The following is a 23,468-nucleotide window of genomic DNA, read 5'->3' on the forward strand; positions in this document are numbered from 1 at the left end:
TCCTAGCACTCTGGGAGGCCGAGGCGGGTGGATTGTTTTGAGCTCAGGAGTTCAAGACCAGCCTGAGCAACAGCAAGACCCCGTCTCTACTAAAAATAGAAAGAAATTATATAGACATCTAAAAATATATATAGAAAAAATTAGCCAGGCATGGTGGCACATGCCTGTAGTCCCAGCTACTCGGGAGGCTGAGGCAGGAGGATCGCTTGAGCCCAGGAGTTTGAGGTTGCTGTGAGCTAGGCCGATGCCATGGCACTCACTCTAGCCTGGGCAACAGAGTGAGACTCTGTCTCAAAAAAAAAAAAAAAAAAGTTTCCTTTGCCATGTCCTTTAATTGGGGCCATTTTTCCCTGGGGGGGGAAAAAAAAAAGGAGTTAGCAGATTTGGTTCATTTGCTAATGGCATGAGGAGGGTGCCTGGGGACAGTGTGACAAGAAGACACCTCATCTTTCACCATTTCCCCCCTTGCACTTTTCTCTAGCCATAAGGAATTCAGTTCACTTTGAAAAGTCGCTATGCTTCTCCCAGCCCCCAACGGGGCTTTGTGTGTGCTGCTCCCTCTGTATGAGTAAGACCGGAAATTTCAGTTTTGAAATAAAGCTATTTTGATTTTGTTTGGTTTCTCTCTGATTCGAGAGTCCGTCTTCTCTCTGTCCTCACATGGCAGAGAGAGAGGGAGCTCTCCAGTGTCTCTTTACATAAGGACACTAATCCTGTAGGATCCCTATGGCCTCATTTACCCTTAATTACTTCTTTACTCCAAATATAATCACACTGGGGGTTAGGGCTTCAACAAAGATGTTTTGGGGAAACAGTTCAGTCCATGGCATTTATAATTCAGCACCGTAATGGAAGTTATCTTTCTACTTATACCTAACTGCCTGAGAGCAGGAGAGGACACAGATGGTTGAGTTGGTCCATATTGCAGGATTAGTAGGATAGACTTGATGGAAGATCAAGGTGGCAAATGAATTGAAGGGCTGGTGAAAGCATGGCTGAAATGATTGGCTGTGGGTTCCAAGAATGGTGGAAAGAGAAATCAGAAAAGGGCTGGGTTTAGATGACAGAAGGGGCCAAGATTGATAGGCTTGATGGTAGAGTCCTCCTGGATCAGGAGGCTGGAGCAGAAGTGGGAACTATTTTATAGCATATCTTTTCCATGGGTGAGGTCTTGTCTTGCGACTGGCTGTTTCTGTGCTTTCAACTTTACTGAAGGAAATAAAGGAAGATTATCAAATTGGAAAGAAGATTTAGGTTCATTAGCGGTGATAATCATCACATTTTTCTTTTATTTTAGACGACTAAATACGTTGAACAAGTGTGCCTCAATGAAACTTGATGTGAACTTCCAAAGGAAAAAGGTAGGTGTCCATACCTTACTGAGCCCACGGCTATTCTAAAAGAAGCAGCTTGCATTCACAGATGAAAAACTACATGAACCTAAGTAAAATTCCTCAATGGCTGACCACCTATGTGTTCCCCAAATAGCCCATCTTATCATAACCGTCATAAAGAAATCCATTATAAACCCAGGCCGAGATCTGCTTGTTTCACCGTTTCATTTTGCTTTAGTTTTTTCTGGGGGGGGTTGTTTTTGTTTTTTGTATTTTTTAATCAGAGGGTTTGCATAAAGATGTAAAATATCTCAATTCTTTATGGTAATCTTTCAGAATTTTGTTAGTTGTAAATGTCAGTGCCATATTACACTCGCTTCACAGTGCTGAGTTAACTAAGAGTTGAGAAAGGATCTGTGGGTCCCTAGCAAGTGTCTTCTGATTCATTCTTGCCTATAACATTTTATTTCAAGCATATGTCAAACATGCATCGTTCTCAGGTAGGTTCATTTGCTAATGACATGAGGGTGCCTGGGGACAGTGTGACAAGAAGACACCTCGTCTTTCACCATTTCTCCCCTTGCACTTTGCTCTAGCCATAAGGAATTCAGTTCACTTTGAAAAGTCACTCTGCTCCGCTCACCCCCCAACGGGGCTTTGTGTGTGCTGCTCCCTCTGTATGAGTAAGACCGGAAATTTCAGTTTTGAAATAAAGCTATACTTTATTGAGCACTTACTGTTCTCTAGGAGCTAGGTTATGTACTTACCATACATTATCTTATTTAATCCAGGTAGGGCTTCTCTGCTTTCTAGATAAGGAAAGTAGATCTTGAACAGGCTGAGTTGTTTGCCCACGATCTTTCAGCCAGTGGCGGAGCAGAGTTCGCCCTCAGGTGTGTCTAAATCCAAAACTAAGTCCCCTCTCCACCATGCTGTACTGCCTTCTTTTCCCACTGACTTGGGTCTTTTTAGGAAATTCAGAGTTAAGATTGTTAACTACTTTTTTTATTTAACATCTCCACTATGTAACAAGTCAAGCCCCCGTATATTTTAAAGGAGCACAGAAAACATCTTTGAGTCAAAAGAAAGATTTCTGTATTCTGGTCTGCACAGAGCAAACATTAAATCCAGTGGATTTTAAGTCATTCTTGAGTAACCTAATCTTTAAAAATAACTTTAACCTGAATTTCTGCTTTAAAATACACCCCAAAAAAAATTCAAATGAATTTTTTTAAACCTGACCTTTAAAAAAAATTGGGGATTTGAGCCCAGAATGAAAAATTTAAACTAAGGAGGTAAAAGGGTGAAAAACAATATCTAGAGAAATATTAAAACATGACAAATTTGTCCAGGCCAAAGACAAATTAAAAATGTGGGAATAAACCTCCCAACAGCTGTCTGGCTGAATAGACCCCTTGAGAAGCATACATACTATTTGAAGCATGAGGGTCAGATGTTGTTTTGATTGGAACACATGGTTCTTATTAAACTGAACACAGCCATGCCTGTGTGTCTAAAGTGTGGGCCCTCGAACGGCCGGTCCATACAGCTGCCCATACTGATCATTAGCCACAATGGATCACAAAAGAAAATGCCAAAAACTAATGACATGAGTTGTTTTCCACAAAGTAAAGAGATTGGATTTTCACGCTGTCACCAGCTTTTCAAAACCCACAGGCGAGATAGGCTTGAATAACATTTGGTTGGCTCTTTATGCATCACCTTCACAAAAGCACCTCTGTAAATGGGTCACTGTGGTCCTCGGACCTTCTTAATGTATTCCTTGTCTCGGATCCATGGCATACCCCTCAGAGCCCCTGCTTAGCTATAGGCCTCACAACTGCAGGCACTTGAATAAAATACTGCTTTTCACATTGCTAATTGGAGAGTCATGGCCTGAATTTTCTAAAAAATAATTCCAGCATGTGGTCTTCACCAGGTGAATCTCAGTAATGACCAGCATCCGTGACCAGATCTAACTAACAATGCAGGAGGTGCTGTGTGGTGGTCCCCATTTCTGTGATCTGTCCCTTGCACAAGTCATATGCTAGTTCTTTATTTTATTGCAAAAAATAAAATAGAAAAAATGATTAGTGGGTAAGACTAGGCCAGATGATCAAAAATAGAAAGGGAAACTTGCAAGTCAAGCACCCTGGGACATTTCAACAAACTTTGAAATTCGTTTATTTGGAACAAAAATAAGACAACAGCATTTCCTCTAGGTATGTCCCCGTTTTAAGTGATCCAAGAAATAGAATACTTATCTCCAATCTGCAGAGGCCCAGACTTGTTTAATTCTGCAGAAAGTTGTCCCCAAATGGCATAACTGTCTGAGGTCACAGTTGTTCTTCTCCCTTTGGGGCTGTCGGGCCTAGGAAAGGGCTGCATGTCTTGCTCAGCAGTTTGGTCAGCAAACGCTGACACAGGGCTTCCTCTCTGCCAGGCACTACTCCCCATCATTAACAACGCATCACAGATGCAGAAACCGAAGGGCTCGGGCACTTGCCCAAAGCCACACAGAAATGGCAGAGCACGACTGACTTGAATCCAGGTAACCTGGCACCACACTGCCCCTCCTCATGTTTCAAAGATATTCAGAGACGTCCTGGAGCCTGAGTGAGCTGGCTCTTGTTCTGAGATCTGGGAGGGGCCCGTGTTTCCCCAGCAATACATTCAGTGCACTATTTGTATTGTGTTTACAAGAGGGATGTTTTTTGCCATCTTTATAAAAGTCCACAATTCATTTATTGTCTTCTTGCCCATTTTATTTAATTCTGAAGATTTGGATGGGCTGACCCAAGGAAGAAAGTGAAAAGTCCACAAATAGGTGAGGATGGTGAAGCCTTCTTCGAGCTTGGTTAGGCGTGTGCTTTCCTTGTACATTAAATGTCGCTTGTAAAGCACCTGCAGAAGTGACTTTGCACCGGTCCTCCCACAAGGTAGTTTCTAAGCATTTTGCAGAAGAGAAAAGTGGTCCTTTAAGGATTCAAGACTACCTTCCCTGTGTGAGATCCAAGATCATCTCTCCCTCTTTGGGAGGCAGGTGAAGCGCGTTCTCCATCTTGGCCATGTGCCTCACTGGAAGACTGGCTACAACCCAGCCAACAGGCATTTCTGGAGAGCCTGAGGACACAGTGGTTCTGCCGCCTGTGGCTCTCACTCCTCACTCCAGCAACATTCCAAGTGGCCCATTCCTGCTTCCCTGTAGGCGGGCTCAGCTACTTAGCTCCAGTGAACTTCTAAATGTCTGTGTAACTATGGAGAAGCTGCCTTTTGCAGCTGTGGATCTGTGTGGGTTCCTGTTTCCAGTGCAAAGATACGGCCAAGCTCCACTTAAAAAAAAAAAAAAGAAAAAAGCCCTTCTTTTTGGAATGTCTGGTTGGCATCTGTCTCTGAGGAATATATAATTTCAGTGAAGAATGTTCTCATTTTTAGGAAAAAAAAAAAAAAACAAACATTGGAGGCTCATCTAAATTAAAACTCCAAGCACACACACAAAGCTGCTCGTTCTCAGAAAAACGGCTCTTCTTCATTACCTACAAAATCCGCATTTGCTTCATGATGACATTGAGATCCCCTGGTTATGGTTAGTGTTTGAGAACAACTTCTGTTCAAAGTAAAAGTCGGAGACTAAAGGCTCCACTAAGTCTGTCTGTTAAATGAGGAAAGAGAAGGACGCATACCCACACAGGACTCTTGCCATTCCTCTTACCTAAGAAGATTTCCATTAGTTGTGAGTTTACCCACCCCCAATCCCCGAATCCCTGGAGAATATTACTACCGTGTGAGCATCACAGTGTTGATCAGTCAGTGCCAGTATGATGGCGAGTCCATGTGGTGCCTGCTCTTCCGATCTTGTGTTACCTTACTTCGGAGGATGGGCTCAAGCTCTATCTAGGAAAATATAAGAGGTGCTAGATCACCGTCATTTCTTATAATTCAGTAATATTCCATTGTATACATTTACCAAATGTTATTAATCCACTCATGATTGATGGGCATTTGGGTTGTTTCCACATCCTTGCAATAGTGAATTGTGCTGCCATAAACATACTAATGGACACTGTGAGTGTTGTAGGGGGGAAAGGGCATGCCTCAGATCATGGTTTGGGTGTGGCCAAGTCATAACATGTAACGAAAATGTTTGTACCCCCATAATATCCTGAAATAAAACAAAAAAAAATATTGGCAAGAAAATAATAAATAAATAAGTAAATCCTAGAGATATCAAAAAAAAAAAAGAAAAGAAAAAAAAATCACATAAGATTTTACTAGCCATAGGTAATACTGTTAGCATTTTGATATAAATTATTTCACCTTTTTTTCTATGTAACTAACACACTGTCTGGCACAAAATTGTTCCCTAATAAACTTTTTTGGATTAGCTAAAAAAAGAAGAAGAAGATTTCCCCAGAGAGAATGAGCAGCTTCCAAAGAAGGTCCTGGTTAAAGTTACAGTTTTAATAAGGCTCTCTGAAATCATGACCAAAGGTGGAAAGCAACACAGAAACCGTGACGAATTGCCTCCTTGCAGCCAGCACCTCCTGGCATTTCAGAGGCTCTGCAGCTGTTGACAAGGGGCCTGGCTTCCACCCCGACCCCCACTGCCGTGCACACTCCGGCGTCTCCCACCAAATAAGACACCTCCTGGCAGCTCCAAACAGCTGAGTCAAATGAGAGAAAAACTACATTTTATTCCATCATTCACTGGGCTGGAAAGTATTAGCAACCTTAAATTGAAGATAATTACATGTGAATGTCCTAGAAGCGTAGGATCTTTGGGTTGAATCTTTGGTCATGTTTTCCAACTTCCCACCCACTCACTGCAAGATTTACTTCTCAGAGCATCCCTCATAATTCAGTTAGCTTCTTCGTGGTAAATTCTGTATGTCTCAGGGCAGCATATTTTATTCTATATACTAGAAAAGTCTTCCATGTAATAAGCTAAAAGCTGATTCATTGTAAACTGGCCCATAGGATTCTAGCTCTTTCCTCCGGAGAAGCACAAAATATGATTTCCCCTTTCACGCGGCAGCCGTTCAGCTCTGTCCTCCAGAGCAGGCGTCAACAGACTACTGCCCTTGCTTTCGTACATAAAGTTTTACTGGAACATAGCTATGCACTTTCTTTTTGAGACAGCGGCGGAATAGTTGTGACAGAGACCTTGTGGCCCATAAACCTAAAATATTTACTCTCTCTTTACAAAGTCTCCCAAACTGTGATGAACGACCAGTTTTCTTGTTTTATTTTCACTTTCCAGTCTGCCACAGACCAAGATACTTTTGTGAAACTCAATGCAAAGGACTTATTAAGATATATGAATTTTTTTAATTATAGAAAATACAGACCTTTGTGTTTTATTGTTAGGCTCAACCAAATGACACAAAAGTGCATTCCAATAAATATAATCAAAACAAATATGGGAAATAGAAAAGAATTACAAAAAATGTTCATATTTTTTTCTTAAAAGTATACATGCACATGATTACACTCATAGCTTTTTTGTTGTTCACCTGTTGTAACTTAAAAAAGTTTACTTTGAAATGGCAATCCTTCATATTAAATACCTATATGCCCTCTCCAAACACACACTCTGTGAGTGTGTAAGATTTTTAATGTGACAGTGAATTTCTTATTTGTTACCTAATTTAAGTGGGATTGACACCAATACTACTCACAGGGAATAATGTGTATCTAAAATACTTCCCTGACTACCAAGCCTCTTAGAGAAACTAGCCTTGCAGAGTGTGTTGACTGAATGAAAGAAGAGATTTTAAGATAACTTGAAAGCTTAGGGTATTCCTTTTTAACTTTTATTCAGACTTTGTCTTCAATCCTTTATCACTAGCCAATACATACAATTATAAAGTTATAAATTTAAATTACCTTTCTATGAAACAATGAATTGTTTGGGGTTATAGTAGGTAAATGAACCTTGAATTAGCATATGTTGTAACGTGGGTCTACCGTGCATGACTAGTACGCAGCTGTCACCAAATGTGACCCGCCATTTAAATTCGACTGCACCCAAACTTGTCTCTACCCTGTTTGGTAAGACAAGTCCACTGATCGTGAGCTTGGATAGCTCAGCCTTGTTAAATGTTGACAAATGTTGTTAATTCTTACTCTCAATTTCTGTATCTGACTCATGAAAGGCTAAGTTTGAGGACTGGCAAGCCCCTGACCACACTTAGAGTAACACTGTCTAGAGTTCCTCATTTCTAAATCAGACTATTAGTTCTTTCAATCATCCATCCACAGGAGGTTGTGGTTGCTAGATTTTTGGCCATCCTGATTACTACTCTCTAGGAGTGCACCCTTTAAAATGTGGCACTTAGAGAGAGTCCATTGTTCCCAGTCTGTGTGACCAGTGCAGAATAAAATAGGCTCTGACATTCCGAGTCTTGGGATCTGTGCTCTGGTCATGCAGCCTGAGGTTGATGTCTTTGGTGGCCCTCTTACATGGTTAAGTCACATTAAGCTTACATCTTAACAGGAAGGGCTGTTGAACCAAGTCTGTTCCATGCTGCACATCCTGTAGTTGACTTTTGAAGTTCATTATAGTTTACTGTATGAAATTTCATCTTACTTACAGGCTATCCTTCAATTCTGTTGAGATCCTTATGTATGTCTATATTGCTATTCTCTAACAACAATAATTAGTTTAAATCTAATGCTGTAGGGTTTATATGGTATTTTCCCTTATCATCTCATTCGGTTCTGTTCATAAACCATGCTAGATGTGTTTGTTATCATTTTCATTTACAGCCGGGAAAGCTGAGTCTCAAAGATCCTTTATTGAATAGCCTTGTGCCACCTTTACTCTTGAAAAACATGAGTTCTGGCTCATTCAAGTTATTCTTAAAACGATCATAACCTTGAGGCATGCCTCCAGAGACCCTCCCTCAGTGGCTTACAGTCTTTTGGTCATATGTTTTGGTGGAGTCACTCGACCAGTTACTAACAAAACTCTCTGTGGCATCCAGTACCACTGGCCTTCTTGACCACAGCAAATCATGAGAGCCTGTTGTCAGATGCCTTCTGAAGTCCTGATATTCTACGTCCACAATACGTCTGGGGTCTACTAAACCATGGAATTAGGAGAATAAAGTTAGAATAAAGTGTGTCTTTTTCTTCATAAACACATCTGACTCCTAGAGATTTCTATTTTGCATTTTGGAGTAATCACAAATTATTCAATTTTAACCTCAGAAAAAGTATCAGACAAATGAAATCTGATAATCTCTTAGATAGTCAACACATTTCTACCAATACTACTGAGGAGTCTGTCATGTGCCTGATACTATGCTGTGTCCCAAGTGTATAAAAAAACCTAAACTCTCTTGCAGTGAGTTGTTCATACTGTAGATCATGGCCCCTTGGTGAGTCATCAAATGAATTTGGTGGGTCACAAATAACATTTTTAAAAAATGAAACATACTAAACCAAACTATAAAATACCGGAGCACAAATAAATAAGGACAATTATTTTAGCATGAAATTTGTTTTGGCTTAATATAATCTATATGCATGCCCTGAGTTGTGTTGGAAAATTGCAAAATATATTTTTTATTGTGTGTCACTTTCAGTAGTTTGAAAGATCCAGAATTAGTGAAAGAAACAGTCACAGAACCATTTTGATATCCTTTGGGACATACTATGTAATTATATGTTCTGGATGCCAAAGGAAAATTGGTGTTTTTTCTTTGTTTTGTTTTGTCTTTTATTGCTTTGGTTTTTGTTTGTTTGCTTTGGTTCAAACGACCTAAATACTGCAAAATTTTCCTGAACTGTTTGTCTTTTTTTCCCAGGAGTTTACCACTTTTTCACATGCCATAGTTGGTTTGTAAATGGATTCCTGTTGGCCAAAGCTAGTATTAAGCTCCCAGAGCCCAGCAGACAGGGCCAGGCCTTCCATCCCCAGGCCACAGGGCCTAGCTTGGCATCTTTTCTCAACTGAAATAAAGAAGTCTTTATCCAAGTAGTATGTGGTTTGCTAGCATCAGTAACCAGGATTGAGAGAGGCAGTTGGAGCCAGCACTAAATGCTGTAGTTTCTATTTTAAAATATCTGCATTTTCTTTAAAAGCATATCCTTCTCTTGCCTTCTCAAACACTGTTTGCTAAAAGGGCTTTTTCTGAATGCTTACATTAATATCAACTTCTTCTCACTAGCTTCCTAAAGTGCAATAAGAAAATCCAATAAACCCAACCTTCAGCCTATCATGGTGGCTTGTATATAAATGGCCCTCAGATGTGGGTTTTTATTATATCAACCACAGGGAAAGAGGAAATAGAAAGTCTACTAAGAAAGTATATTTTGAGTCACTGTCCCGGAATCTTGCCTGTTTTCCACTTGTACAATTATAACTTTCTAAACTCTTTCACCAAAGCTTTATACAACTTTTTAAAAACCAAAGCTAATTTTCCATTGTGATCTCAAAGCTATAGAATTCTTTTTTGCTTGTTTGTTTGTTTTTAAGAGATAGAGTCTCTCTGTGTTGCCAGGCTGGACTCCTGGGCCCAAGGTTTCCTCCGGCCTCAGCCTCCCGAGTAGCTGGCATCACAGGTGCACACCACCGACCTGGCTTCACAGCTCTAGAATTCTCGTTAGTGACTTGGCGTTGTGCTTTCCTCCCTCTTATGCTTGAATGTTTGAATTTGTCATTTAGTCCAACCTTACAGAAACTAGATTTTGAAGGAATAAACTAGAATGGGAAGATCCCAACAATTATTAACTGTGCATCTGTTTACTTTTCCTTGAAAACAGAACATATTGCAAGGTTAAGGGGAATTAAGGTGGATGCTAGATATGTAAAAAGGTAGATAAGCATCTGAAGAAACATTGAAAATAACAAACATTCCACAATGAGGAACTACTAAATGTATTACCTTATTTAATCCCCTAGGCAAACCTATGAGGCAGGGCCTATTGTAGATTTCATTTTTATAAGTGACAGAAACTTTAGAGAGGATAAGTAACTTGCAGACAGTCACATAGCTCTTAACTGGTACCACTGATGCTTGGAACCAGGTTTTAAAACTGGATGTTCAAGTAGTATAAAATAAGCTCAATCTAATTAAGAAATTATTATGAGCTTGGCACTGGGAAGGAAAGACATATGAGTAAATATGTTTTTGATGAATAAAACAGAGAAACACAGGCCCTGCCCTTAATGAGCTCACCCCTCGCAAGCTGAAGGCTTCTAAGCTGAAAAATTACATGGCCGTATTTGGACTGCACTGTGGAAAGCCATTTAGATGGGGAAGATGCTGCCGACAAGGATTCTAGCCAGGCTTTTACCGTAATAGATCCAGAGAGAGGTGGCAAGGGCCGAGACTAAGGGAATGAGAGCAAAGATGCAAAGGAGGGCAAATATTTGAAAATCATTTCAGAGTTGGGTCTTGGTGACATACAGGGCGAGGAGGAGGCGGGAGCTGATAATTTGGTTTATCTCAGAAGAAAGTTATATGCCCTAGGTCAGGTCTGTGCTGGGCCCAAGGATATGCAAAGATAAACGAGGCCGTCTCTGGCCTCAGGGAAAGTGGACTCTGATCTCTCAGAGGCTGCAAATTCAGGCAGAAACCAGACAGCTAAGGTAAATGTGTGCGGTGCAAAGTATGAGACCGGGCAAGGCCGCAGGGACCCTCTGCAGCCACGTGGAGGTGTGTGTCCTGCCAAAGGCATTCTGATTCCGGTCTGGCCAAGCAGCACAGCTGAGTGGACGCTCTTCAAATAGTGACCCCTAGAACAGCTCCCAAATTGCTACTTAAAGAAATTCAGGAGATAGTTTTGCTGTTAACTTACTAGGGAATACTCGATAAGAATCAAGTTTGGGAGACTCAGATAAGGATTGTTAGCTCTGAGATATGTGGGCATCAAGACTCAGAAGAAGGAAGCTGGACATATGGTCCCGGCAGGGCTCAGTGAAGAGGTGCCTTTTATGGCCAAGTTGAGCTTCTTTGTGAAAAAAGAGGACTGCAGGTGTTTTATATTTAGACTGTCTAGTCAGATGGTAATTACACCCTCTTTGTAATCAGTCGGAAAACTTCTCAGAGAGGAAGGAAGGATTCAAAAACTCCATGAAAATGGATAGGAAGAAAGCTTGGCAAGCTGAGAAGAGGTCCTCTGGCCACTGGGGCGGAAGAGCACGTATAGGACGGTGAAAGTGGTGGAAGGATGGAGGAGAGGTGCCCAAGAAGCCCAGGGGTACCCGTGCATGGGAGCACCGAGGGGAGGGAGGTGGAGGATCATGCCGGCCTATCCCCAGCTCACCTGGAGTCCCCACCGCAGCCACACTGCCTGCAAATGAGCATTTTCCTTGATGTTTTGCAGGGTGACGACTCCGATGAGGAAGACCTTTGTATTAGCAGCAAATGGACTTTCCAAAGAACCAGCCGCAGGTGGTCTCGTGTGGACGACCTCCACACATTGTTCCCTGGAGGAGACAGAAATGGGTCGCCGGCAGGCACTGGGATGAGGAACACGACCAGCAGTGAGAGTGTCCTCACAGACCTGAGCGAGCCCGAGGTCTGCTCCATTCACAGTGAGAGCAGTGGGGGCAGTGACGGCCGCAGCCAGTCGGGCCAGCTCTGCACGGACAGCCCGGTCATGCTGGATGCCCCGCCGGCCAGCAGTGGCCTCCCACCGTCCCCCAGAGACGTCCTCCACCACCCCTTCCACCCCAAGAATGAGAAGCCCACAAGGACCAGGGCCAAATCATTTTTGAAACGCATGGAGACACTCCGAGCGAAAAGCGCACATGGCAGGCACAAGGGCTCAGGGCGGACAGGTGGCCTGGTGATCAGTGGGCCGGTGTTGCAACAGGAGCCAGAGTCCTTCAAGGCCATGCAGTGCATCCAGATACCAAATGGAGATCTCCAGAACTCGCCCCCAGCTGTCTGCAAGAAAGGGTTTCCTTGCTCCGGCAAATCGAGCGGCGAGAGCAGCTCGTCGGAACACAGCAGCAGCGGGGTGAGCACGCCATGCCTGAAGGAACGCAAGTGCCACGAGGCCAGCAAGCGTGGAGGCATGTACTTGGAGGACCTGGATGTGCTGGCAGGGCCAGCACTGCGGGTTCCAGGGGACCAAAGCCACAGGCATGAGTTTCACTCCCAAGAGAACTTGGTGGTGCATATTCCCAAGGATCACAAACCAGGAACATTCCCCAAGGCGCTTTCCATTGAAAGCCTCTCTCCCACAGACAACAGCAATGGGGTTAACTGGAGGACGGGTAGCATCTCCCTGGGCAGACAGCAGGGCCCTGGCACCAGGGAGCCCAGGCTCTCGGCGAACTGCCACAGAGCAAGCCGCATCAGCATCTATGACAACGTCCCGGGCTCCCACCTGTATGCCAGCACAGGAGATCTTTTGGACTTGGAGAAAGATGACCTCTTCCCTCACTTGGATGACATTCTGCAGCATGTCAACGGGCTCCAGGAGGTAGTAGATGACTGGTCGAAAAACGTCCTGCCTGAACTGCAAACGCACGATGCGTTGCCTGGGGAACCAGGTTCACCCCCCTTTCCATCTCCCAATCAGATCACCTTAGATTTTGAAGGTAACTCTGTCTCAGAAGGTCGGACAACACCCAGCGATGTGGAAAGAGACGGGACATCTCTTAATGACGCTGAGGCCCCTGGGGTCAGAGAAAGGAGGGATTCTGGTGTAGGGGCCTCTCTGACCAGGCCGAACAGGTAGGTGGCATGCTTTTGTGAAATGATTTTTCATCCACTTTGTAGTAATTGTGCTTTGTTTATTTCTCTGACAATCATTTATAGAGCATTTACTATTAAAATCAATGCCTGGCACTGTTCTAGGTGGTAATATGTGGTTAGGAATTACTTGAATAGAAGTATGTATTTTGTACAGATAACATGGTGATTGAATCCACGTTGACTCACATTTATTTCTCTGCCTGTTTACCCTGTATTTCGATCTTAGTCGTTTGTTTGTTTGTTTGTTTGTTTTTTTGTGGGTTTTTTGTGTTTTTTTCTTTGTTGTTGTTTTGTTTTTGAAGCAGGGTCTTATTCTGTTGCCTGGGCTAGAGTGCAGTGGCATCATGATAGCTCACTGTAACCTCTAACTCCTGAGCTCAAGTGATCCTCCTGCCTCAGCCTCTGGAGTAGCTGGAACTACAGGTGCATGCTGCACCATGCCTGAGTAATTTTTGTGTTTTTTGTAGAGATGGGGTCTTGCTGTTTGGTGCCCAGGCTGGTCTCAAATTCCTGGCCTCAAGCAATCCTCCCATCTCAACCTCCCAAAGTGTTAGAATTACAGGCATGAGCCACCATGCCCAGTGCCCAGCCCCCGGCCCTCAGCCCAATCTTAGTTTTATTCAAAAAAATTTTTTCAGCTTCTTACGTGCAAAGCTCTATGCCAGGCAGTGTACTTGGGGAGTCCTGGGTAACCAAGACCCAGTTCCTGTGCACAGGCCCTTCCCATGACCTGGCAACAATATTGATCAAAATTCTCTACCCTGAATTTTAAACTTTTTTTTAATTCTATGAGAAATTCCTGTGGCCTACAGTGTGTACTTTGTAAGTTTGGTTTTCTTTAAAATGCTGATTACACAGTACATAAAACCTGACTTCCATAGGCCATTTCAGAAGCACCCTAGAAAAATGGCCCTGAGAGGACCTAACTAGTAGGAACAGAACCACTGCGCATGCTACTGGGTTTCTGGTTGAGGCAGTGATGTGTCTTGGAGCTCGCAGATGTGTCATCATCTGTGCCTGTCACCTCCGGCTCCATCTGTACACCAAACAAGAATGGACACACAGCATGGGCACACAGAAGGCAATGCGGAAATATTCTAAAGCCCCCAAACATTTGAGAGGTCTCCCTGTCTCTCTCTGTCCTTCTTTTCTCTCTGTCTCTCACACATACACACACAGTCTCAACTGTTCTCAACACTTTGGGAACAAATTTGGGAATAAACAAATTTTTTATATCATTTATTTAAACCTCCTAATAAAACAGATAATGTGACTTTTTCCGGATTTATCCAACTTGGAAAAAATCATTTCTTATGTTTACACCGCACACTTGTGTCTTCTGTTCCATTTGCGTTGTGATGTTCTTGGCTCGGAAACTATTTTGATTAAGCTACTTATGTCCTGGCAACGTCCCGTGTTTCCCGAGACCAAGTCCACTTTGTGACTGGCTTCTCTGACGGTCTTTCTGGTAAAGGCGACTCCGATGGGACAGTTTCCAGCTCTCACACCAGCCCCGGCCGGCCCCCGCGTCGCCCCACATCAGCAGCCAGACGGCCCGCCAGCTGAACCTGCTCCAGCGCTTCTCGCTGCTTCGCCTCACGGCCGTCATGGAGAAATACTCCATGTCCAACAAGCACGGCTGGACCTGGTGCGTAGCACGTCCACCTGGGAGGGGACCCTCGGTTCCGGAGCTAAGGGGGCGACTGCAAAAGCCTCAGCGTTTGCTTGCTGGTTTCTGAAGAGCCCCTTCGTTGCCTTGGCGACCATCTGGGCGCGATGTGTGCAGCTCTGCCACAGCCCAGATGAGATGCGAGCGAGGCCGCAGGAAGCATCGCTGTATTTGTAGCTCTCAGCTGGTTTCCAGGAAAGGCAGTCAGGTTCCAAGAAAGAAAGAAAAGACAAGTAGAGGGTGATTAATTGTGAACAGAGGAAATAAAAATAAACTTGCCATAAAATAATTCTGGCAGTTTGCAAAGAAACATCTGTCACTTATACCTTCTGGCCCGATGCAGAGCTCACGACTTAGAGCATCGATTCGTTCAAAGGGCATTTAATTCTTCAAATTCATTTCTGCTTTTATTTCATTGGCAAATAAAAACAAGATATGCAGTAAACCTTTGTAATAAGGAGTTGACAAAAGCATATGTTGAAATTGAACATGGACCTATTGTAGATGAGTTGATAGATTTGAAAAAATGCAAAATGTGTCAGTAATTGTCCAATGTTATATATTGTGAGTACATAGAAAAATGGATGATGCTTTTATAAAAATATTTTAGAAGGTTATAAACTGCAGTCAAATCAATATATGCTCGTATATTAAAATTCCCTTTAAAAAATCCAACTGGCACTTACATATCTAGAAAAGTAAGGATATGGCCAAGAACTATGGTTCATCTTATCTCTTCTTATTTCTCCCCCAACCCCAACCAGATTTCTTCTTCCTCTTGTAATTTTTAAATTCGTTGTGTTTTTTGTTGGGGACTTTTAAGTGTTCATCACTTGAGAGATGTGTCAGTCACAATTAAATTGGAAAGTTGTCCACTTGACTTGAAAACAGAGCTACAAACCCACTCTGCTAACGTGACTCGTGCTGGTTGGTAGTTACAGATAACACATAGACAGGGCGCCACGCAGCAGTGCCCTGTGATGTGATTAATTTAGAGAGAATGTTGAATTCCCCCTGTGCCCGTTGGGTATTCAGACAAAAGCCTGGCTTCCCTCTGTGTACTTCCGCAGCCCCTCCCCGCACGGTGCCCCAGGGGGCTTGCATGACCTGCTTTCTGTGAATTCTAGGTCAGTTCCAAAGTTCATGAAGAGGATGAAAGTTCCTGATTACAAAGACAAGGCTGTCTTTGGCGTTCCTCTCATAGTCCACGTCCAGAGAACGGGACAGCCCCTGCCGCAGAGCATTCAGCAGGCACTGAGATATCTACGCAGCAACTGCCTGGATCAGGTAAGGCTGAAAATCCCCAGGGCAGGCTCGGATTGACGGAATGCCAGAGTGAGTCAGATCTGTCCAGAATCAGGCAAGACATGCCTCCCCCAAAAAACAAAAATAGGCATCATGACCCTTTATCTGGCAATATTTAATGTGAACAGGCTACATCCTTGTGAAGCTATTTTAGGCTATTTCCTCACTGGCAACTGAAATGACACCCTGGAGTGACTGCAGAAAGTTAACGTTAATAGTTTGTTCCTGTGATGTCTAATTTGCATTCCCTAGAAACTGGAGTTAAGCTAGGTACTGCATTTCCTTTTTAATTATTGTTCCAATGTCACCGTTGATTTCACAGCATTCTTTTATCCCTGTTATACTATTTTTGGAAACAGAATTAGGTTTTCATGTCTCCCTTTATTAATTCTTTTTTTTTTTTTGAAGTAGCACCAACACCAGTAAAACCTAAACCAAAGACAGACTTCTTTTTACGTCTTTTTAAAATGTGCAAGTAAACTATGAAAACAGTATCAGCTAAATCAAATATCCTCTCCTTTTATAGGGTTGATTAAAAATTCAAGCTAAACAGAATATTCAGAGATCATTTTCTGCCTCCAGGACTCTTTGGAGACCACCATAACGGTGGACTGTGATTGAGCCTAGAGCACAGCCCATCTAGTAATTTACAAAGCAAAGCCTTTATTCCTCCATAGTAACACCCAGTTACATTCTGTCCGAAGTAAAAGCCAGGTTCCTAATTTATAAATTGCAACCTTGAATAGTGGGGATATTTTCGGTCTTTGTCCATCATACTCTTTAATGCCATGCGGAGACTCTGTACCAGCCTAAGATTATTTGCACTTTTTATTTATTTACCCTGGGCTCGGTACACAGGAAACAGCTAAGCTACATGAACTCAAAGATCCTGGCTTCTGATGCTTGTAGAGACCCAAAACTGAGAACACACTTAAAATGAAGGTGGTCTCTTGATGAATCAGATACTAGTTTTCAGTGGAGCAAAATAGGAGCTACTTCATTTCAAACCATCTCTGATTAAATCCAATGCATGAGCCCCTTTTTCCCTTCCCCATTCTAATTTAGAGAATATAAAGATACACATTTTTTCATATTTAGATATCATAGGGGAGGGAAGGGTGGCTGCTGTCACTGTTGCTGTGATGATGGCCGTTTTGTTTTGAGAAATGGCCGTAATAGCTTGCCTCTTATTTCTCAGAAATAAGGGCGACAAACTACTTTTCTAGGGAGCTTTTCTTGGGCAGATGTCCCAACAGTAATTGACATGTGAATCATAACCCATTAGAGTAATTCAATGAATCTGGTTACTTAAGCATAAATTTTGATTTTTTTTTTTAATTTTATAGGTTTCACCAAAAACATACCTTATTCAAAGTAAATATTCTAAGGGTGTTTTACTGAGAAAAATTTTTGAAGAGGTAGACGCTGGTGAATATTTGGGAATGGCCAATCTAATTCCTTTTCCAATGCTAAAAGTATTGCAACCATGCCCTTTGGCATAGAACGTTATGGCCTCAATTATACTTTTGTTGGTTTATTGGTACAGACCCAAGATTGTATTTTATGGAGAGTTGCTTCTTATTCAGACACATGTTTTTCCAGGCTTCTCAGTCTCTGTAAGGGTGTGTATCAGACTCACCTCCCTCTTGGCTCTTTTAGAGTCCTTTACCAAGCACAGAGAACATTTTGCTCCAAAAGCCAGGCCAGCTGAGGCCTATCAGCAAAAGCTCCATTAGGCAAAAACAGTGTTTGTTTGGGAATGCCTAAAGAAAATGCACTCTATCTATGCCATTAGTTCACTGATAATAACCTCCCTGGACTCCGTAGCATGTTTCAAATGCTTCAAGCACTCGTCCTAAGTGTTCTGTGTTCATTGCCTCACTTAATCCCATGTCCACCCTGGGTGGTGTGATGCCTGGGTCACAGTGGTGTACCCAACACTTGCTTGCAAATCCGTCTAACTCCAGAGTTCGAGTTTCTAACCACTGCACGCTATGGCTGCTCCTTAGACTTGCTCCTCCCCAGTGGACTTCAGGGTGATGCCGACTCCAGCACTGAGGGATGCTTTATGAAATGGCCCTACACAACTCCTTGATGATTCACTGTCAGTCTATTGGTCATTTATGTCACATACTGTCCTTTCTGTGAAAATGGGAGGGAGAATGTTTTTCTCTGACCTCAGCATCTGAAACCATTGTGTTTCTTTTGGACAACGGGTCTGTTTTTTAGTATTATGAACACCAAATTTATTTACTTGGGAGTGTTTTCCTCTGTGTGTTGGCTGCTAGAAAGCTTGGAGTCAAATTAATATGTGTTCTGCCCATAGTAAAAATGTGTAATGTTTTGGCATGAATTTTCTGCATCAACCTCACCCCTAGTTTCAGCTACCCTTTCCTATCTTTATTTTCCTTTTGCTGTGATTTTCTTATCTATTATCTTTAATTTAATTGTATCTTATTGTATTTTATGGGTTATTGTAAGTCACCTTGAATTCTTTCTTGAACAAGGTTGGGTATAAATAAATGAATTGCAATACCACTGTTCCACTCACCACCGAGTCTTTAGTGTAGAACGTAAACCATTCCCACCTCCCGTAGATTCTGCATAATGTGTAGCAACAGTATTACTGCTGTTACTGGGGCCAGTCTCCCTTCTGAAGCAAAGTCCTACAAATAGAGAGAGGGACGGTGGCCCCAAAACCTCCTCCATCCCTGCTCGCTGCCTTATTCCCAGTGTCCATGTCAAGTCTGTTTTTTAAATCTGGAGGAAGACTGCCATGCTGAAAACAGTGTGCTGGCAGAGCTTCGTAGGAAAAAGACTGATTTCAAGGACATAAATACTGATTCTAAATGTAACCATAATGGATAAAGTCATGCTTCTCTTGTGTCAGTCACAGTAAGAATCTGCAGGATGTCAAAGGGACTGTCACTGCAGCCAGTCACTCCCTTATGAAGCACCCAGCCCCGGCAGGGTTTCCCGGCTGGCCTCGTGTGCCCCTCCCTTTCCTTGTCACACAGCGTGGGAAGCTCGCTGAGGCCCCCTCCCAGCCCCTATGAGAAAGGAAGGTGATAATGGGAAGGGAACACGGGAAAACTGAAAAAACATAAAGAAGAATCAGAGAACACCTGGCTCAGGCAGAAGACCGAGGTGCAAGAAAGAGCGAATGAAAGCGAGTGAATCCGAGAGAGAGTGAAGCGAGAGTGAAAAGGAGACCAGCCCCAAACGAATGCTCTTTCCTCACCAACAGCACCTCCTTGGGATTGGAAAGAGTCAGGTCTACAACTGGGCCTTGAGATCGCAGCCTCAGAGTCGCAGAAGACCAGCACGGCTCCAAACATCCTCCCTCTAAGCCACGCTGGACCAGGGAGGAGGCTTCCTGCAGTGCGTTAGCCCCTTCCCCTCACGCTGAGCACAGCACTCCAACAGTGGAACCCAGCGCCAAGGGCTGAAACGCTTTTATGACATATATGATGCTTACGTACCATGCAGCACAGATCTGTTGCATCCCTTGCAGCGGGTTGCGGATGAAATGAGGATGTTTAGCCTTCCATTATGAAGCATTTGTATTCAGACATAGTAGTGTAGGAGAGGAGCCTTGCTCTGTTGTTTGAGCTTTTATTTCTGCTCTAAATCAACTGTGCACAGAGGATAGGTTATACCCCGGGCCTGATGAATATGGAGTCGCTGCAGTGAGAGGCTAAACCTGCAACCCACTGCATGCGCTTCCTATGAATCTTTCTCTTTCTGAACAAAACCAACCTTTCTTCATTAGCTGAGCACACTTCTAAAGAAGAGGAAATGGAAGTCCTGATAAACATCATTAAGTCCAAAAGAATTAGCATAAACAGGATGCCAAGGAGGAGATTTAATATTATTTAGATGAAATTTGAATTCTAATGCAGCACTCATGCTCAACCTCTCTTCCTAATAGAGCAGTAAGCTTTAAAAGCCTAATTACGCTGGGAAGACACTTCATCCTCACTACAAGTGTCCCCTACCCCTCCGCCTGCTCATTATTTGGCCTGGTGCCTGCCTCAGACCCAGTGATGCTCTGGGCTCATCCATTTAAATCATACCTCAAGTCCTCACTTTTTCATAGCTGGGCTTTTCAGTGGAAGACAAAAGAGAAAGGACAGGAAAACAGGACCAAGGGAACACTCATCACTCATCCTTTTACCTTTAACACATTAACTGCCATGTGAGTTGCATTTAACTCACGCTGGTTTTGAGCCCGGGGCCTTGTGAAGCATATGTAACCACATGTCTCTTCACCTTGGGAGCCATGAGAACTGTTTTTCAAGTTGCATATAACTCATGCGCAGAAAACAATAAAAAATAACAATTTTTTCACTAAATTAGAAAGAATCCTTTCGTTTTTGAAGTTTTTATTCTGTTTTTGTAATAAAACACCATGGCCCCAAGGAACAACATTTTTTTCTAGTGTGGCAGTCAATGTGTTAAAAGATTTCTCTTGCCTGAGAAATCACAGACAAGACAGATGCTTCCAATGAACTCTGCATTGCTGACGGCCGTTCTCCCCTCTCTAGACAGCGTATCTGGGCTGTGTAGTTTGCAGGACCCAGTACAGATGAAACTTGGGATCCCTTGTTCATATTAAGAAATTATTGAGAATTTCAAAACGGAGACAGCAGCACATTAAACCAAGTGTGGAGCCCTGTGTCACTCCCCAGGCCACCCACCCATGGGTGACAGACATGGGGCAAATTAAAGACATTTTGCCCTCCTGGCGTCTTCCTCATGTAGCTGAGGGGTCCAGGGCTGCTGCCCCTCAGCTGTGATAAGAAGGAAAGGCAATGGTTTCTTTACTTCTCCATGTTTTACTTAGGAAAAAAATCTCTAGTCAAAAATGCAGATTTTACCCTTGCTTTGAAAACTTTTTGAAGAAGAAATGATGACTGGCAATCGCTTGTGCCGTCACCCAGTGTTGCTCTGTGAGGACAGAGGAAGCTCTCCTCTGGTCTCAGGACCACTAGGCCATTAGAAGGACCTTCCACTCACTGTGTCCCGGGGCTTTCCACAGCAACCAACAGAAGCCCCAGCCCAAAATGGCTTTAACAATAGGAAATTCAAGATCTCACATAACAATAACAAAAAGTAAAGAAGGTTTCAGAGTTAGTTCCTTCATCAGCTCACTGTTACCTTTGAAGACCGGGGTGCTTTCTGTCTTTCCCTTCTGCCATTCTCTGCTACTATATCTGGAATCTGATCTGATTTGAAACCACCTTTTCTTTATTAGGTTTAGGAAAGAAATTTCTTTCCTTCTGAGCTTCCAACAAAAATCCACAAAACCCACAGATATTTCCCACGTCCCCTGGAAGATAAGGGTGGGGTGGGAAGGTTATTGGCAGAGTTTGAGGCAGAGCAAATAAATCCCCGACAACCCTCTGGATATACTGAGATCTGAGTCAGAACAGGCAGCTCAGAGCCCACAGCTGGAAAGCTCCAGACATGTCTAAAATAATTAAAATAACAGTATTTGCTGAAATGAGGAAGAAACTTGGAAACTGAACAACACAAAGACAGCATCAACAGGATGTGTGTGTGCATGCACGTCAGTGTGTGCCCAGAGACAGCCCGCAAGACACAGTAGGCAAGAGAGGAACGTGCGCGGCAATTAAACACAAACACTGTCTGCTTTATTCTTTTTATAGATCCCGATCAATATTTTTTCTGCTGTTAAAAAAAAATAGGAATTCTTCTCAAATGGAATAATACCAACTCACGTGAGGATAAATATTTGTGAGTCACATGTGGTGAAGGTGAATTCACCTTCGGGGCATTTACCTTCTGAGAACTCCTGTGCAGCCCAGCCTCGTGGTGTGCACAGTCCTGGGCCTCCTTCCAGAATTAGAAAAGTTGAGGATATAAACAAATTGAAGATGGATCTCACTTCAATAATCACTCATCTGATATCTTGAATTCTTTTTTTCTTTTGGCAGTAAATGCTTTCTTCCCATGCACTTTGATGAAATTTGGAGTAGTTGCCAGATAAAGGAAGATAAATTGTTCTTTAGATGCTTCATGGCAAGTCCTCTAAGTATGGCCAAGTTTTGCATTTTCTAGACATTCCAAACTTTAAGAATAAAGAAGAAAGTAATTAACGTTTTAAGTGACAATACACCTGAATATCCTGATTGGTGGGATTAGGGTGATAAGCCTTGGAATGCAAAGACATATGACTAAAAATTGTGTTTTTACGGCCACAAAAAGTAGCAGTGTGTAATTTCCCTGGTGATCGTGCAGCTGACATGCAAAAACCTGAGTGTTCTCTAATGGCTTGGAATTCTTCCCTTGCGTTACTGCAGTGTAAAAGAATTAGGGCTGCTCTCCATTGGGAGCAACAATCAAGAGAGCCTTCTCTGACCCCTGAACTCGAGTGCAGGCCAGCCTGGCGCACAGAGCGGCTGTCGAGATGGCCGAGGCTTATGCACTTATTTATCCGGGCATAGGGAGGAAGAGCAGTGGCCCACCCTAGCAGCCACTGCTGACCTGTCGGACCACTCAGAAAGTCGCACCTTGCTTTGCAGAAGCGGGCCGACCCTTGAGCCACTGGGGAATGAGAGCAGTGGAAATTGAGGGTTGAAGGAGCGAGTTTTGAGCAACTCCAGGCCTTACAGGCATCTAAAAAATAGCCGAGGTATTATTTCACTATAAACCAGGGCTCCCAGAAAAGCTCAGTAGTTTAGATAGAGGCAAGTCCAGAGTGGGGGGGCCCTCGAGAGGGGCTGGAGCTTAATTGTCTTGGGTGCCTTATCGCCCCATTTACCTGTCAGGCAGGGGAGGAGCCTAAGCCCTAGGATGAAAGGGCAAGCTGTGACATTATCTTGAAGTCTGAAAAAAAGCCACCCAGAAATCATTCTCAGCAGAGCCAAAGATTATACACATGATAACTAACCAGGTAGAGTAGTCAGTGCCAGGCATAATATGAGAAATATACTGGCGAGTGGCAAGGATTCCAAAGAAGGAAAAGCAATTAAGACCCTTAAATCAAAACACATGCTTATGATATTATTTTGTTTCATGAACATATTCCCCATGAACCCTCCCCGACAGGGGCACAGGACGTGGCTGCCCAGGTGGGATCCCTGCATCCCTTACTCTCTTATTTCCAGCAAACCTCCCACTGACCGATTCCTCCAAACCCCCAGGGAAGTGTAAACGCTAGAGGGCTCCTAGCAACTCCAAGTACGCCTGATACACAGTGGGAACTGAATCACTACTTGCTGAATAAATGGGCAAAATAATAGCATCTACAGTGCGATCAGACTTGACAGGTCACAAAGCACATTCACGTCTGTTTCCTCATTTAGTCTCCGCAATGGCCCTGTGAGATGGGTATTTTTCTCATCTTCGTGTTAGAGGAGAAGTTAGTGTTCGGCTACTGCCTGCGGCGGCTACACCGCGAATCCGGAATGTACTAAC

At 43.2% G+C, this 23,468-nt stretch overlaps 1 protein-coding gene across 4 annotated transcripts in view; it reads left to right on the plus strand.

Moving 5' to 3' along the window:
* Positions 1-23,468, plus strand: part of STARD13 (StAR related lipid transfer domain containing 13) — a 218,140-nt gene that overhangs the window by 178,473 nt on the left and 16,199 nt on the right. For all 4 annotated transcript variants that reach the window (XM_069467357.1, XM_069467356.1, XM_069467358.1 and 1 more), the window contains exons 4-7: positions 1,298-1,361; positions 11,670-13,030; positions 14,526-14,699; positions 15,848-16,007. In XM_069467357.1, coding sequence (XP_069323458.1) covers positions 1,298-1,361; positions 11,670-13,030; positions 14,526-14,699; positions 15,848-16,007 — 1,759 coding nt within the window. The remainder of the gene's footprint in view (positions 1-1,297; positions 1,362-11,669; positions 13,031-14,525; positions 14,700-15,847; positions 16,008-23,468) is intronic.

The sequence above is a fragment of the Eulemur rufifrons genome, chromosome 4, assembly GCF_041146395.1.
Source record: "Eulemur rufifrons isolate Redbay chromosome 4, OSU_ERuf_1, whole genome shotgun sequence".
Lineage (NCBI taxonomy): Eukaryota > Metazoa > Chordata > Mammalia > Primates > Lemuridae > Eulemur > Eulemur rufifrons.